General features: G+C 45.8%; 1 protein-coding gene across 1 annotated transcript in view; it reads right to left on the minus strand.

The window, feature by feature from the left end:
• Rab22a (RAB22A, member RAS oncogene family) overlaps positions 1–15,809 on the minus strand; it is a 48,382-nt gene extending 32,573 nt beyond the window's left edge. The window contains exons 1-2 of the mRNA XM_028769610.1: positions 15,514–15,809; positions 14,070–14,149 (exon numbers count right to left, since the gene is read on the minus strand). Of these exons, the coding sequence (XP_028625443.1) occupies positions 14,070–14,149; positions 15,514–15,549 (116 nt within the window). The 5' untranslated portion in view covers positions 15,550–15,809. The remainder of the gene's footprint in view (positions 1–14,069; positions 14,150–15,513) is intronic.
• Between the last annotated feature and the right edge of the window lie 394 nt (positions 15,810–16,203).

Consider the following 16,203-nt stretch of genomic DNA (forward strand, 5'->3'; position numbering starts at 1 on the left):
AATTATAAAGGTAGACACGGGTTATGGAATTACACAGGTAGACATGGTTATGGAATAACACAGGTAGACATGGGTTATGGAATTATACAGGTAGACACGGGTTATGGAATAACACAGGTAGACATGGGTTATGGAATAAACCAGTTTGTGGAGGTTCTAAGACATGCCACTTGAGATGGTCCTAAAGTATCAACAGAAGCCACAGTAGATGACTCTCAGAAGGCCAGAAGACACTACAGATCCCACCCTGCCTCCTTCCCTCCCTCGGTTCCTCCCTCCTCCATGTTGTGAGGGTGCTCTAGTAGCTCTGGGGACAGGCTCACATGCCAGAGAACCAGGAAGAGAAACAGAGGCCTCCACTCGCAGCCATGTAGTTAAGCCTTCTTTAGCACTGCCAATGTTACAGCACCATAACTGACACTGAGCCCAGCCACACTAGTCAGGCTACTTGGATTTCTAATCCACAGAAAACATGGTGCATGAAATGCTTGTTGTTTGATGCTACTAAGTATTGGGACAACTATTACATACAATATATAAATACAGCAATCCACCACTGAAAGGAAAAAAAATAACATCTAAGAAGATAAAGTATCAGGATAAAACTCAAGAACCATTCTTGACAAAATTGCTTGCTCTACGAGACACACAGAGACTGCCTCCTCTTCGTAACTGGCAACTTCAGTGACCAACAACATGCTGCACACTACTGAAGACATCAACAGTACAGAGCAAACAATCCCTTCAAGGCTGAGGACAGGCAAAGATGTTAGCTCTTAGCACTGTCTAGAGCTAAGTCTGTGAACAAGGCATGGGGAAACAACAAATAAAAAGATCCAACTAAACCACCACCAAGCCATCCGAAGAGTAAAACAATCCTGACTTTTCGATGACATGACCATGCACTCCTAAAGCCCACAGTGCACCTCTGAGAATAGATGGAGTAACTAGGCCTGGCCATGCCCATACCAGCACCAAGAGCAGGGCAGATTTGCAAACAAACCTAGCATTGCTGAGAGCACTGCACGCAGGAAGACAGCACATCACACTGCATCCAAAGAAGGAATCACAGAATACATTTTCTCATTTTACAATAACTTTGTGAGTAACCCAATAAAAAATTAACTAAGTTATTCCTGTGTCTGGGATTGAGAAGCACATATTTAAATGATATATGGATCAAAGATAAAGCCAATAATAAATCAGAAAATACTTAGAACTAAATGTCAATAAGGTAACAAAATACACAAATCTGCTGAGCTGGAGAGACGGCTCAGTGCTCTTGCAGAGGACCTGAGTTCAGTTCCAAGTATTCATGGCACACATGCAGCCCACAGCCATGTGTAACTCCAGCTCCAGGGGACCTGACACCTCTAGTCTCTGGAGCACCTGCAGTCACATATATATACCTACACATACACATAAATAAAAATAATAAAAACAAATGTTTATTTTAGTTAAGGTTTAACTTAAAAGACACAAACCTTTCAAATTGTGTCTTAGGTTTCTACTGTTATTATGAAACACCATGACCAAAAGCAAGTTGCAGAGGGAAAGGTTTACTTGGCTTAGTATATCACTGAAGAGAGACAGGGCAGAAACTCACATAGGAAAGGAACCAGGAGGCAGGAGCTGATGCACAAGTCATGGAGGGGTGCTGCTGACTGGCTTGCTCAAACTGCTTTCTTTTCTTTTTAACTTTTTACTGATTCTCTGTGAGTTTCCCATCATGCGCCCCAACCCCACTCATCCCCTGGTCCTTCCTTTCATATACGCCCTCAGCCCCTGCAACTGCCTTGACCTCAAAGAAAATAGAAATAACACCAAGAATATACAAAACATATAGAAAACATCTCGACATGGAGGCTGTAGTGTGTCAGTGTGTCCCACAGTACAGTCTGCTGTCCACACATCTTTACTTACAGAAGTGCATTGCAGTGAGTCATTGGTCTGGTCCCAGGCCCCTGGCTTCTGCTACTCATCAGTGCTAGATACTCACCAGACTCTTCATATTGTTGCCCTGTGTCATGGAGGCCCTATAGCTTTGGATCTGCAGGACTGGCCCTTTCATGCACTGCAGCAGTTCATGGATAAAATAGATTTTTGGAGTGGGCCAATTCTAAGCTGTGGATCTGAGCCTGGCTACTGGGTGAGCTCTCTAATACTGCCCTGGCTACACCCAGCCTTGCAGCTCGTAAGGGGCAAAGGGTAAGGTCTGCTCTCTTGCTCTTGGGAGGGATCACACGTGTGTGTGTGTGTGTGTGTGTGTGTGTGTGTGTGTGTGTATACACCAGCAGAGTCAGCTCTACTGTGCTGCCCAGTCAAGGTGTGGGGACCACTCTCCCAAGTGCTATAGCTGGTGAATGGCAGGGCCACCTCGCCTACTCTCATGATGCTCATATCACTCGTCCCCCTCCCTGTCCCCCACCCCCTGCAGGTGAGTGAAAGGGCCAGCTTTCTCTCTGGTGTTCATGTGGTAGTGGTGGGGAGATAGGGGCAGCTGGCTCAATACTCCCCCTCTCCCCGACCCCGATCTCCCACTGTGCTGCCCAAGGGAGGTGCAGGGCATTCAGTCTACCTGCTTTCTTACAGAACCCAGGATCACCGGCCCAGGGATGACTCCACCCATGATACAAAGGGCCCCCACATCAATCACTAATTAAGCCAATATTCTACAGGCTTGCCTAACAGACCAATCTTAATGAAGACATTTTTTTCTACTGGGGTTCTCTCCTGTGTCAAGGTTCTCTCCTGTGTCAAGGTGACATAAAATTAGCCCGCACAATGCGGAACAAAAGACTAAATGTCAGTGAGGAAAACACTGATATAAAGAGGAGGAACTTTCATATACTGATCAAGACAAAGGCAAAGACACCAGATAGGCCACAGTGGACCATCCAAAATGAAAGCTGCTGTCAGGAGGAAGCCTGGCAGCCTTATGCTGATAAACTAGCAAGGTGGAAGAAGTCCAGGGAGGAATTCAGGCTGTTAAGGAGTGCAACCTATCAAAACCAGAGCCACAAGTAACAGACAATTTGCATATGAACAACCTTACAACTATGAATGGAATTCACGCCTTAATTAACTCTATTACACAGAGTGCTTGAAGCCCAGATGGAAACACTGACAAACTTTACTAATCATTCAAAGAATAAAAGGAATGTTTTATACAAGCAGTGTTACTGAATAAGCATAACTTTGATACAAATCTGACACATGTTTAAAAAGGAAATGACATCACAGTCTCTGTTATGTACACGCAAATCCTAACAAGTAACATTAACTAAAGCCAACTGTAATGGTTAACACCACCGATGTGAAGGGATCTAGAATCACTGAGGAGACAAGCCTCTGGGTGACATGAAGGAGGAGTTTCCAGACTGGATTAACTGAGGATGACCCACCCTAAATGTCCATGCTTGGGTCCTGGGCAAACACAAAGAAGCACACTACTGCTGCTCTGCAGAGGCAACTGACTGCTGCCTCCCTTAAGTTGTTTCTTGTCAGGCACTTTGTAACAGTGACAAAGAAATAAAAAAAAAAAAAGGTCCTGAGAATTGGGTGACTTGTAAGCTCTGCAAATCTGCAGGAGGAATGTGGAGGAGTCTGCAGGTGTGCACCACAGAGACCGTAAGCAGAGCCTGCTGCATGTCTGCTGCATGTCTAGAAGATCAGACTGCAGAGACATGCATGCGAACAATGAAGACTTGCTCAGGACATTTCAGAGGGAAACTAGGAACTGGGCTACAGGCCATTAAAATGATATTGTATTTTCTGCCTGCGTCCTGAGAACCTTATTGAGGATGAATGGAGTAATTTCAGGACAAGAGAATATTCAGGATGTGGCATGATAGTTCTTGCTGCTCTTATTAAGGTCTTTTACAGTGAGAGATAGGGCAGAGACATGAAAAATGCAAACTTCAGCAGGGAAAGGAATTTGTAGACAGCCTGGGACACACACACACACACACACACACACACACACACAGATAGACACATACCACATATAGCACACATAGACAGATAGATACACACCACAAAGACAGACAGACAGACACAATCCACATACAGCACACATAGACACACACATAGACACACACACATATACCCCTTAGAGGATGTCTGAAGGGGTATCCTGCTGGAAAACTGGCAAGTGTCCCCTAGGGTCAGCACACAAGAGACTGAAGCAACTGTAGCTCAGGAAGGAAGGCTATACCCGAGGCTCACGGCAGAAGCTGGTAGTGGTGGCCATATTTTATAAGTATGAAAGACTAAGGGTGATCACAGAGTCCTGTATCAAGAGGTTCCAGAAGTCATTGAGGCCAGCTGTGTGTTGGGGTCACAACGAAGGCCCAAGTGGACACTTTGTGAAGTTGTGAAGGTGAGGCCTAAGTTGCAATGGATCCCAAGATACCAGTAATTCCAGGACCACGGACCATCCACAAGAAAAGGTGCAGGTTATAGTGTGAGCTGGCCAAATAGAGGCTCTATGTGCTACAGGCAGCAAAGCAAGAGGAGTGGCGCTAACCAAGCCCTTTGGAGCCAAGATCATTCCGTCATGGGTTTCAGAAGCCAGATGCTGAGCTGCAGGATTTGGAGTTTGTAATGCTTGGTCTAGTCTTGCTTTGACCTAGTCCTTCCTTGCTGTTTTGAATTGTAACTATTTACTTTATGCCACTGGACACTGCGATTACATAACATGGTTTTAGTTTTTAGGAGCGCACAATTAAGAGATTGTCTTGAATTTAAGGAGACTTGGACTTCTAACCATGTTGGTGCTGTTAATTATGAGAACTTCAGAAGTTGGACTGGATGCATTTTGCACTGTGAGATGGTTGTGAGTCTATGGAAACAAGGGTGGAAGGTTATAACTTAAAAGCAATATGCTTGGGTATTAAGCTGTTAAGGGGTGGCCTTGTGATGGTTAATGTTTTCAATTTGACAGGATCTAGAATCACCTAGGAGACAACTCTGCACATCTATGAGGAGTTTCCATATTGGGTTAATGGAGGATGGAAGATCATGTAGGTTGCCCAGACTAATTAACAGGGGGAAAAGAGCAACTGACCACCAGCTCTCTACTCCCTGACTGCAGATGCAATGTGTCCAGCTGTTTTCTTCTGCTGCCATGCCCTCTGCCGCCATGGATTGTGTCACCTTAAATTGTTAGCTGAAGTAACCTCTCCTACTTAAGATGCCTCCCGTCAGAAACTCTGCTTGTCATGCTTCTCAACCTTCCTAAAGCTGTGTCCCATTAGTGCAGTTCCTCATGCTGTGGTGACCCCCAACCATAAAATTATTTCATTGCTACTTTATAACTGTAATTTTGCTACGGTTATGAGTTGTAATGTAAATATTTTTGGAGACAGAAATTTGCCAAGGATTGTGACCCACAGGTCGACAACCACTGTGTTACAGCAACAAGACATCAGTGACATATAAAAACTACAGGTCACAATCTTCATGGATGGATGCTATAAAAATCTAACAATGATAATCACATGGCATGTATTTAGCCCAGTACAGACAGAGAGAAAAACATGCTCACCAAGTCAACACTATCAACCCTAGCAGACAAGGGAAAGGACATCTTCTTTGAACAAAGATTTGGTAAGGGATGCACACACACACACACTCCTCTAGTGAGCACATCTCCTGGTGCCATAGTGACTCTTTCCCAGCATGACTACAGCAGTGTCAGAGCACCCCAGGCCTCACTCCTTCTTACTAACATTGTAAAGGAAATCCTCTGTAGCCAACAAAAATAGAGACGCAAAGTCAAAGGCATAACAAAGCCCATCCCAGATGATAGAAAACTGTGTATAGAAAACACAAAAACATTGCACATATGTAAGTGAATTCATAAGCAAATTCAGGAAGGCCATTGGAGGAAAGCCTAAAACCTCAAGTGGTAGCTCCATGTAGTGGCACATACCTTTCTCACAGTGCTTAAGGTAAGATGCTTCCAAGTTCAAGGTTACACACCAAACCGTACTACAACAATCAACAACAACAACAACAACAGTGAACTTCGAACCACGTACTATTTTCATAGCAAACAAGTGCATTAAAAAACATCAAGCCCCTTGAACTAACTGATGACAGATGTGCAAATGCACTAGCGGAGAGAAAACAAAGGCTATAGACACTTGGGATGGAAGGATAATCCATAGTCATAAACTACGATTCAAGATTAACATGTCATTCTCTAAATGGCTCTGTAAATTTAGAATGGAAGAATTTACAATGGAAGGCCAATCAAAACCACAGTGAGGGTCAGCACGCTGGTGTATGCGAAAGCAGACAATATAATTATTAACATTTATATGGAAATGTAACCTAAAGCAACCAAGTCAGTCTTGAATAACAAAACACTCAACCAATGCTAGGGATTGCAACTTATTATAAAGACTGAAAAAAGAAAAAAAAGAAAAAAGAGAAAAAAGAGGGGTTTTAATATTGGCACAAAGATGGAGAACAGAAAGGCTAATGGCACCTATAAAAGACCACCACTACACAGCAAACCCACAGCAGCCTCCATGAAAACAAAGCACGAGAGCCACAGAAGGTGCTGACAGGCATCCACAAAGCACGTGATTCATGCTATTGTCTGAACACAAACTGTGAATCAGAGACTGTAACCCTAGGCAACGACCATTTTCATCTTCATCATCATAAAGGAGGTAGTCAGATAAGATGGCAGTGGAAATAAAATGGAACTGTGGACACAGGAAAAAGCAGCAAGATGTCAGATTTAAACCACACCACACTAACAGCTACTATACACAGAAAGGGTCTAAACTAGAGCCACTGCATTCCTGGTAAGGACTGAAATGTAGCCAGCATGACTGAAGACTCTAATTGTACATGTGGCTAGCAGCAACTCTATTAGGTAGCATAGATGTAAACACTTCAAGTAAAAGGGGCTCTCCATGAAGCTGTAAAGGCAAAGGTCAAGTGGTCAGAGTGCATGTAAAAGCAAAACTACTTGGATACAATCTGTAAGAAACCTGCTTGAAATACATAGCTACTAAACAAGTTAGGTTTAAGATATGCAAAGAGAACTCAGGGAGCCTAAATTATACCAAAGCACATCCAGAACAAGCAATCTTACACGGGAGGGGGGCACCAAGAAAATACGCTACATACACTGACATTCAGTATCTAGGCAACAATAAAGATTAACAAGTTAGAGCAATAGACACGGCCTCATACAGAGTTGTTGAAATACTCCTTTTAGGGCAACAGAAAAACAGGATCATACAAACGACCCTATTAATAAGCACATGGTTTTGTTAACATTCATACATCAAAGACCTCACAGAGTAGTAAACACACAACCTTCAAGGATTGAGCATGTTCTAGGCCAAAAGGATATGCATATGTATATCCTAATAAAATTAAAGTGAATTTCTATTAACTTAGGGTAGAAAGGACATCCTTAGCCAGACAGCAGGAGCAGCCACTTAGTTTAACTGTAAAAAGGCAAGATGAAACCTTTTTGCCAAAAAGTCAGGAACACAAAAGTGCTAGCTATTTACACCTAAACAGAGGACCCTAACCTCACTTTATTACACTTGTCTACTTGGTGTGATAAAGCAGCAGAAGAAATCAAATGTGTATAAACCAGAAAGGAAGAAGCAAAGTGCCTGACCAGTGAGGGATTCACTGTGCACCCAAGAAAAGCCCAAGGAACTCTTTAAGGTGTTGCCTTAGCTAATCCAACTCAGCAAAATCACAGAAGTGTGTGTCTATGTATTATTAGCATGCAACTAAAAGAAAGAAAGGTCATTTATAGTACCAGACTGAAGCTGGAGGATAATGAGTTTTAGGACAGCCTGGGCTATACACTGAGACTCTATTCCTAAATAGCCTGCTCCAAAGAGAAAAGCCCCCAAACAACAAAGAATCTCAAAGCAAACAAAACCAAACCAGAAAAAAATGTATTATTTTGAGATTAAAATATATAAGGCCTGTACAGTGACAACTAAAAGCATTGTCAGGAAGAAAGAAGTAAAAGAGACTAGAAAGTCAAGATCAGCTTTAACTACAAAGTGAATTCAAAGGGTGTGTGTGTGTTTGCGTGCACACGTGGCGGGGCGGGGAGACAGAGAGAGAACACTCTGAGACCTAAAGAACAGAAGAGTCTATTGTGTTCATGGATCGGAGTACTGTTAGATTACCAATTTCCCCCAAACACGTCAGAAGACTTCCAGTCAGATTTCTAGTAGATGCTCTAAAAATTTAGACACAGATGCAAAGAGCCTATAAGCACAAAACAAATGTGAAAGGTACGACAATTAGATGACTGCCAGGTTTCCAAAGTAACAAGTTCCCCACACAGCAGCCCACTCCTCACAGAGGTCCAAAGGCCATTTACTGGAACAGCCGCTGAGCTCCACACTAGCTAATGACTGAGGGACCATAGGAACAGCATCACCCTACACAGCAGACACACTAGGAGGGAGACGCAGCCCTCAGGGCAATCTTAGAAGGAAGCTATGGGACTACTAGATCAAGAACACATTTTAATCCCAGGACTTGGGAGCCAGAGGCAGCAGATTTCTATGAATTCTAGGCCAGTCAGGGTATCTAGTGAGACTGTCTCAAAGCATAGAAACAAAACTAAAACTAAAAAACACAATCTAGAACACAGGAGAAAATCCTTCTCATCTGGGATATACGGGACACAAGTCAATGTTATGAATAGAATGGAAAAACTGTTCTTCAAAAGACACTGGTAGAATAAAAAGTTATTGATTGAATGAACAACACAGCGGGAACTAGGCAAATATTTGAATAGATAGGAATAAGTGCAGGAAAGGTGAGAACATCCATGGGTAGTGAGGTGGCTGGCATCAAAGAGGACTGACAGATTTAGGAAGGATGTGGAATCATCCCAACTTACACACTTTTTATGTCCTGGATGAAACATAAAATACTATGAGTACTTTTCTGTTTTGTTTTGCGACAGGGCCTCGTTATTAGCCGTGGCTGGCTTTGCATTCACAGATCCTCCTGCCTTCTACGTCCCAAGTGCTGGGATTAAATGTGTATGTATATCACTACACCTAACTGCTATGAATGTTTTGGAAAACTAACAGCTTCTTATGAAAATTAAATAAATATTTAGTACATGATCCAGAAATGGTACTTCTAGATGACTCTAGATATATACCTGAAAGTAAATTTATGTCCAAATAGATATGCTTTATTCATAACAGCCAAAAAACTTTATAAACTCTAATGTTTATCGATTAGCCAATGAATACATTTTGGCATCTCATGCAATGGACTACTACTCAATAATACAGAGGCGCACACGAGGGGTACGTGCAGTGACAAGAGGACCTCAGTGAGAGACAGAGAGAGAGCGAGAGAGAGCGAGAGAGAGAGAGAGAGAGAGAGAGAGAGAGAGAGAGAGCGAGCTTTAAGACAAAACATACCAGCAGCACACACCCAGCACCGAATTTATCTGAAAATTAAAAGCAGACTTGGAAGAAGCTTCTTGAGCCACCTGGAGGAGGGAAGGGCAGAGCTAGAGATCAAGCAACGAGAGGTGGGCAGACTCAAAGGAGAACTTTGTTCCACAGAAGACAATTCAGAGTGCAAAGATCTGTCACAGAATGGAACATGTAACTGCAAGACACAGCCAAGTAATGTCTAATACACAGACAAGCGTGTGATACACCCAGGATAGTAAGAATGGCAGGCAAACAGCCCAAGATTTGAACAAAATGTGACACTATACACTATACTTATGTACTTTACCCCAATTTTCACAAGCACCTCCATAAGAAATCAGAGTCCCAAAATGCAAATGTAGTCATAAAGAGATTAAGTCACTTAAGCCCACAACGACTAAGTATAATGAGAGCTAGGAAATACGCAGCCCACCTACGACAAGGGTGTGCACTGAAACACTGCCATGTTGTTACTCAATGACAGACCTGTAATAGCAAAATGGAAGAGAGATGTCCAGAAGGTGGGTCAGCTAGGCCCTACACTTTAAAGACAATCAGTAGATAACGCCTAAAATGGTGGTGGTGGTGGGAGGAGGGGCACCGTGTATGTATGCTTGTGAGGAGATCTGGAGGAAAGATCAGAAAATAGCTGCACGTCATGGCAACAGTGGTTGCCTCTAAGAAATGGGTCAGAGTAGACACTGCTGTTGGATTAACTTACAAGCCCTATGACATCATTCTTTCCTGTAAGGAGCCCCCTCCCCCTAAAAGAGGATCTTGTTATGTAGTCCAGGCTGGACTGCAACTTCTTATCCTCCTGCCTTCAACTTTCCTAGGAGGGATACCCAGGCATACTGGGAATAAAGCTCTTAGAAACATTCAGAAAAAGAATTAAGTAGCAGATCAGAATAATCCTATCATCTATTGAGCTCTGACAATTTCAGCCCTCTGCTAACCACTTTATCTGCATTAGCTCAAACCCTCCAAACAATAAGGAGGTGTTCCTGTTGTAACCCTTACTTGGGTGAAGAAACAGATTATGGATTTAGCTAGCAAGTGGCAGAGCTGCATTCAGAGGTACTCCAGTGTCTGTGCTTCACTGTGAAGGCTTCCATGTCAGGTAACAATGTGGGTTCTGGATGAGAACTGATACCTTGGTACTGGCTGGGAAGAGGAGGCTGAACGTCAATATCTGAAGACATGCTAGTCCTGCTCCCTACTCAGACAAAGAAGAACAGAGGACCAGGTCTCTCTCTCAAAGGTTGTTCATAAGTATGGTCACAAGCATGTAGAGTTGCCAGGTGTCTGTGGAGCACCAGAGGGCACAGGCTAGCTGGAGAGTAGAAGCCATTTCAGGTTGGCTCTTAGGAGACAATCTGGTGTTAATGGATGAGACTTACCCACACGCCCACAGTGACTGCACTCTCACTACTCCAACACACCCAAGGGACACAACGAGTTCCTAAGGATTACCATAGTTCATCCCAGTGGTGAGTCTAATGAGGGCCTCGTCGCCCTCTACATGTGTTCCCTGAAGATGGGATCACAGCCTGTGGTTGTCTGACCAGCTACTGTCGACCTTTATCATACAATCCTTATGCTACATCAGTGAATTCTCGTCAAACCCCCAAAAGTAGGTATGAACCTGACAAATCCCACAAAACCCCAGTCACTAACCTGGAAATTCCAGCCAGTGCTCACTGAGGTCCCTTACTGAGTTCTCAACTCAAGATCACAAACGGGAAGGTTCTTTGCAGTGAAGAACTTCCTACTCCATAACCCATTTGGGCCATCAGAGAACACACATTTAGGAGTAGAGGAGAGCTAGGCATCCACTTCTCCAGAGAGCTAGTCAAAATCATGGGTTGGAGACATGGGCCAGCAGACAAGGAAAAGGCCTGGAGAAGCTGACTTTAGGTTATGATCCAGGGGAAAGGGTGCTTTGGGAACAAAGTGGAGGACATGATCTGAAGAAACCCAAGTTTCCTTCAGCAGTAGGGGAGGCCAAGACGTAGCAGTGAAAGAGTGCAGCCATGGGTGAGGCAAAGGAACCGAAGACAAAAGTACCTTACTCCATCATGCCTGCTCTGCATCTCTCCTGTTAGCTCCCCCCCACCCCCCAGCTCTAGGGAGCCATGCCTGATCCCTGTCTCAATGGCCATTCTTGGAGGTCTCACTTTGTCCTCTGTCCTTGCTAGCCTCCTGACCCCTCCTCTGTCTGTCTGTTCCTTCAGTCTGCTAGGCTGGCTGTTCGGGGTACTCTTTACCCCTCCTCACTGCTACCAACAGGCATACTTCTCTTCAAATACACACTTTCTTAACTTTCTTTCTGCCAAGTACAATCCCCTCATCTTTCAATAGTTCAATGCCAATGTTTTTAAGTGCTTCACGTTTTCCATGGGCCCCGAAGGACAAGCATGGCCAGAGAGGTCAGGGCCTGCCATGTGCTGCTATCACAGAGTGATGGCAAAGAGTCATTTTCCACACAACAGATAGAGAACACATCTCTCTCTTAACCTACAGGGAAGCTACATGTATATCATGGCAGGAACAGAGTGTGTCCAAATCAAGATTCTGCAAATGTATTCTGAGAAGCGCCAGGTGGACATATGATGCCACCTGCTCTTCCATCACACAGGAGACTGAACGCTATATAGTAAGTTTCAGGCCTGGCTGGGCTAGAGAAGACCATGCTGCAAAACCAAATAAAAGTGCCAGAGTGTCAGGTGGCAAATCCTGGCTTCATGAGCCACAGGACTCCTGCCTTTGATCAGGACAGCCTGGGAACAGCAGAGGCAGGTGTGAGACTGCTTCAGTAACATTTGATTTACCAAGAGAGAAGGCAGAGGACAAGACTACAGTTTGCTGACACCAGCTTTAAATCACAGCACCCAGAATACCTGACACATGGTTGGTACCCAATAAATGAATAAACGTTTTGAAACATATTCACTGGGCTTGCTGGGTTTGCAGCGGCTCCCAGGGCAAGAGAAGGTGGATTTAGTGACATGGTGGGTGGGACTGTGTTGATAATGGGCTACAGAGTAACAGCTGAGAAAGTGGTGGGTTCTCTCCCAGCTTAAGCCCAGGACTGGGTTGTGATGCTGCTGGAAGACAGCAGGGTAGACAGGCAGCAGAGGTGTAGGCTAGAGAAAGTGACGAGGAGCTGAGAACCCAGCACTCCAGAGTCTGGAGTCACTGGGCTGTTACTCAGCATCGAGGAAACAAAGATAAAGGAGGGGGCTTTGTAGTCTTTCCTATAAAATGTGAGCCATGGCTGCAGTCTGACCCAGTGGGAGGGCGCCTGAGTGGGCCAAGGCAAGGAAGGGGCTCCTAGCTTTTCTCTCTCCTCATCTGCTAGTAAAGGAGGTGGTGTCTTAGCACGTGTGGGTTCTGAGGTTTGGGCTGTGACTCACTGGGCTGTCATGAAGCATGCCATTCAGTGACTCCTCAGCACGGCTTGTCTCTGCACTTCTCTCTGCAGTGCAGGTACCAACAAGCCCTGAGGAGCAGGAGGTGATACTTTCAACACACGGACACACCCAATTCTTCTGGAAGGGCACTGTCTTCACTGTAAACACAGTGGTGGGTTTCATCTCCATGATGCCCCCTTGCATAAGAGACCTGGAGATTTGATCAAATTCTCAAGCAGCAGTCTTGTGACGTTTCCCTCACAGTTGTAAAGTATTTCCTTATGTGGCACAAAGCCATATCACATCCTGATGATGAACCACAGACAACTTTTCTTTAAAGACAGGAAGTGTCTAGTCAATGCTTAGTTGTACAAACTTAACATGGTAGTAGATCCTACAGAGCTCAGGTTCTCAAAGAGAAAAATTAGTGTTAATTCCATGGTCACCCCGTGAGATTTAATAGAAAGATTTTTGTACAATCTATAAGAGGACGGGGCGATGGCTTAGCAGTTAAACCACAGTGCTCTTCTGGAGGACCCGAGTTTGGTTCCCAGCACCACAGCAGGCAGTTCATAACCACTTCCAGGGGGATCTGATGCTTCTGGCCTTCAAGGGTGGCCACTCACATTCACACTCACAGACTTACACGCAAACATACACATCCCTAGCCAAAAATAATAAAATCTTCAAGAACGCGCTAGTCAACTTCAACAGTCCAAAACATACCAGACACCCGAAAAACAAACAAACACAAAAAGCCCCCAAACAAGGCCCAACCAACCAACCAACCAACCAAAACACCCCAAACCACGACATTTCTAAGTTAACTCACGAGTTCAATACTGTCCCCAGTGCTGCAATGTTCAACAGGGCTTGGATCCAATTCTATTTCTTCTCAAGGACCAAAACTAGGTTCTAACTGATACGCTCCAAAGAACTAACTGGACCAGGATGTGCTTTTATTCGCTCTCTTTCAAGGTGTAATTGGGTTTGTAAACTCCTATGTCAACTGAGTCTTTTTTCTATGTTGAAGTTCTTATTCTCAGTCTGAAGTCATTTCAAGACCTAGCAGTTCAAAACTCCATTGTGCTCAAGACAACAGGAATCACACCAGGAAGACATTTCTGCTTGCGCTGACTTTCCATGCACCCGGAGATAAATGCATGCATGCTAAATACACTTGTTCTCTTACCCTATGGTTGGATTGATATTCGGATCAAAACTGTCTTCCACAAACCGCCACACGATGCTCGATTTACCCACACCCGTATCCTGAAAGAGAGGAAGACGGGTGACTGAGGTGAGACTAACCTACTTGTAGATGCCCAAAACTACTTTGTGGCATAAAGCGGAGAATTCCAGAAAAAGCATCTCCAACTGTAGATGGAGAGACACAAGCAGGCTTTTGTAGTAAGTCAGTAAAGTAATTATATTTCAAAATGTATTATGGAGGCCAGGCACAAGAGTGTATGCTTTTAATTCCAGCACCTGGGAGACAGAGGCAGGCAGATTTCTTAGCCTATGAACTGAGTTCAATGCCAGTCATGGCCAAACAGTGAGAAACCCTCTTGAAAGTACCGGGGAAGGTGTCTGTAGTTTTTAAGAGGCACTAAGTAGGACCTCTTGAAAGACCCATGCTGGCCTGCCTAGTGGTACAGGACTGCAATTTTAGCAAATTTGGGAGGCAAAGGCAGGAGGATTCCAAGTTCAAGACTTGTTGAGGAGAGATTTCAAAACTATCCTGGGCAACTTTTTGAGATCCTGCTAAAATACAGAAGCAAGCAAGCTGGGGACATACGACTTGGTGGCAGGGCTTGCCTAGGATGGGGACATACAACTCAGTTGGAGGGCTTGCCTAGGATGTTCAAGGTTTTGGGATCTGTCTTGGGACTGAACTCCTGCTCCCTCCCAAAGGAAGAAAAAACTCTTAGGTTTCTGTTCTGTGTGAAAAGTGACTGAACTCACTGGCCTTTTAACATATACCAGTAAAACTATGCGCTCACAAGTTAAGGAGTAATCCGGGATGAACCCTAGCCCCACCCTGTTGAGGGGCAAAAACCATGTAGTTATTGGAATATTTTTTCGGTCATTAAAACAGAAACTCGGGAAGGAGATCATCAGGAGGCTCTGAAAAGGCCAAACTACTGTGAGAGGACCGGAAGCTGAATCTTGGAAGTCCTGGAGGTTTCCTGGTAATGAACTCCTCCCTGCTATACCGAAGAGCAAACTTTGGAAAGTAACTCTTGCAGAAGTGTCAAAGACTTACCAAAAGTTCAAAAACCAACCCACATTGCTGAAAGGAGGCCAGGGCTGTTCATAAAACCTAAAGGCCTGCTGGGGGGGTTAACTTTCAGAGACTTGGCTAACTTTAAAGGTGTCCCTCGAAAAGTTGGAAGAAAACTACCTGTGGGCTACTTCACTGTGGGATAGAAACAGGGCGTCGCTCCGGGGTGCCGGGGGCCACCCTGATACCTCGGGACCTTGAGTGGGACACAGCCTGGTGGTCCCGCCGCCCTTAGGGTCTGTGGGGGGGCTGCGTCCCGTGCAAAGCCTAAAGGGGTGCAAGGGGCCCTGGAGTGCCGGGGCCCGCCCACCTGGCCTCCGCGACCCTCCGGACCCGGCCTGCCGCCACTCACCCCAAGCAGGCACACTTTAAGTTCCCTCAGAGCCATGGCCCGGGAACCAGGGGTGCGGGCCCGCCGCCGCTCTAAGTTGAGAAGGGAGAGGCCCGGCCCAGCACCAGCATCCCCCGGCGCCGCCCCCTCTCCGCCAAGTCCCGGCTGCACACTCGGGGAGGCCGTGCGTCTGCCGCGGCCCTCCGGTCCGGCCGACCGGTCACTTGTCCCGCGGAGTCACCTCAACAGCCGGGACACCGCCTTGGCCTGCCCGGCGCCACCGCGGCCGCCATCTTGGGACGCCAGCTGGGTCACCTGACCTCCCCGCCCACTTCGGCAGCCACCTTCTCCGCGAGGGCGGGGCGGCCGGTTCGCGGCTCACAGGCGAGTAGGCAGAGCTCCGAGGGGCGGAGCCTCAGCGTCGCCCCACCCTCCAGCTCCGCCCCAGCCCCATCTTCTCTAAGGAGTGGGAGGAACGGGGTGGGGCGTAATCTTGGAGTTACCACGCCTCTAGCTCCACCTTCCACCCGTCCCAAGATGGCGGGTGAGTGAGGCCAGGCGGGTGGGTGGAGCGCAATGGATGGGCGTGACCTCTGGTCTCGCCCCGCCTCCAGCTCCGCCCTCTAGCACATCCCAAGATGGCGGGTGAGTGGGTCTAGGCTCCGGGGGCTCCGGCTTCTCCCTTACCCCTCCCCGAGAGACCCCCTCATC

The sequence above is a fragment of the Grammomys surdaster genome, unplaced genomic scaffold, assembly GCF_004785775.1.
Source record: "Grammomys surdaster isolate TR1022 unplaced genomic scaffold, NIH_TR_1.0 193, whole genome shotgun sequence".
In the NCBI taxonomy this organism is placed as follows: domain Eukaryota; kingdom Metazoa; phylum Chordata; class Mammalia; order Rodentia; family Muridae; genus Grammomys; species Grammomys surdaster.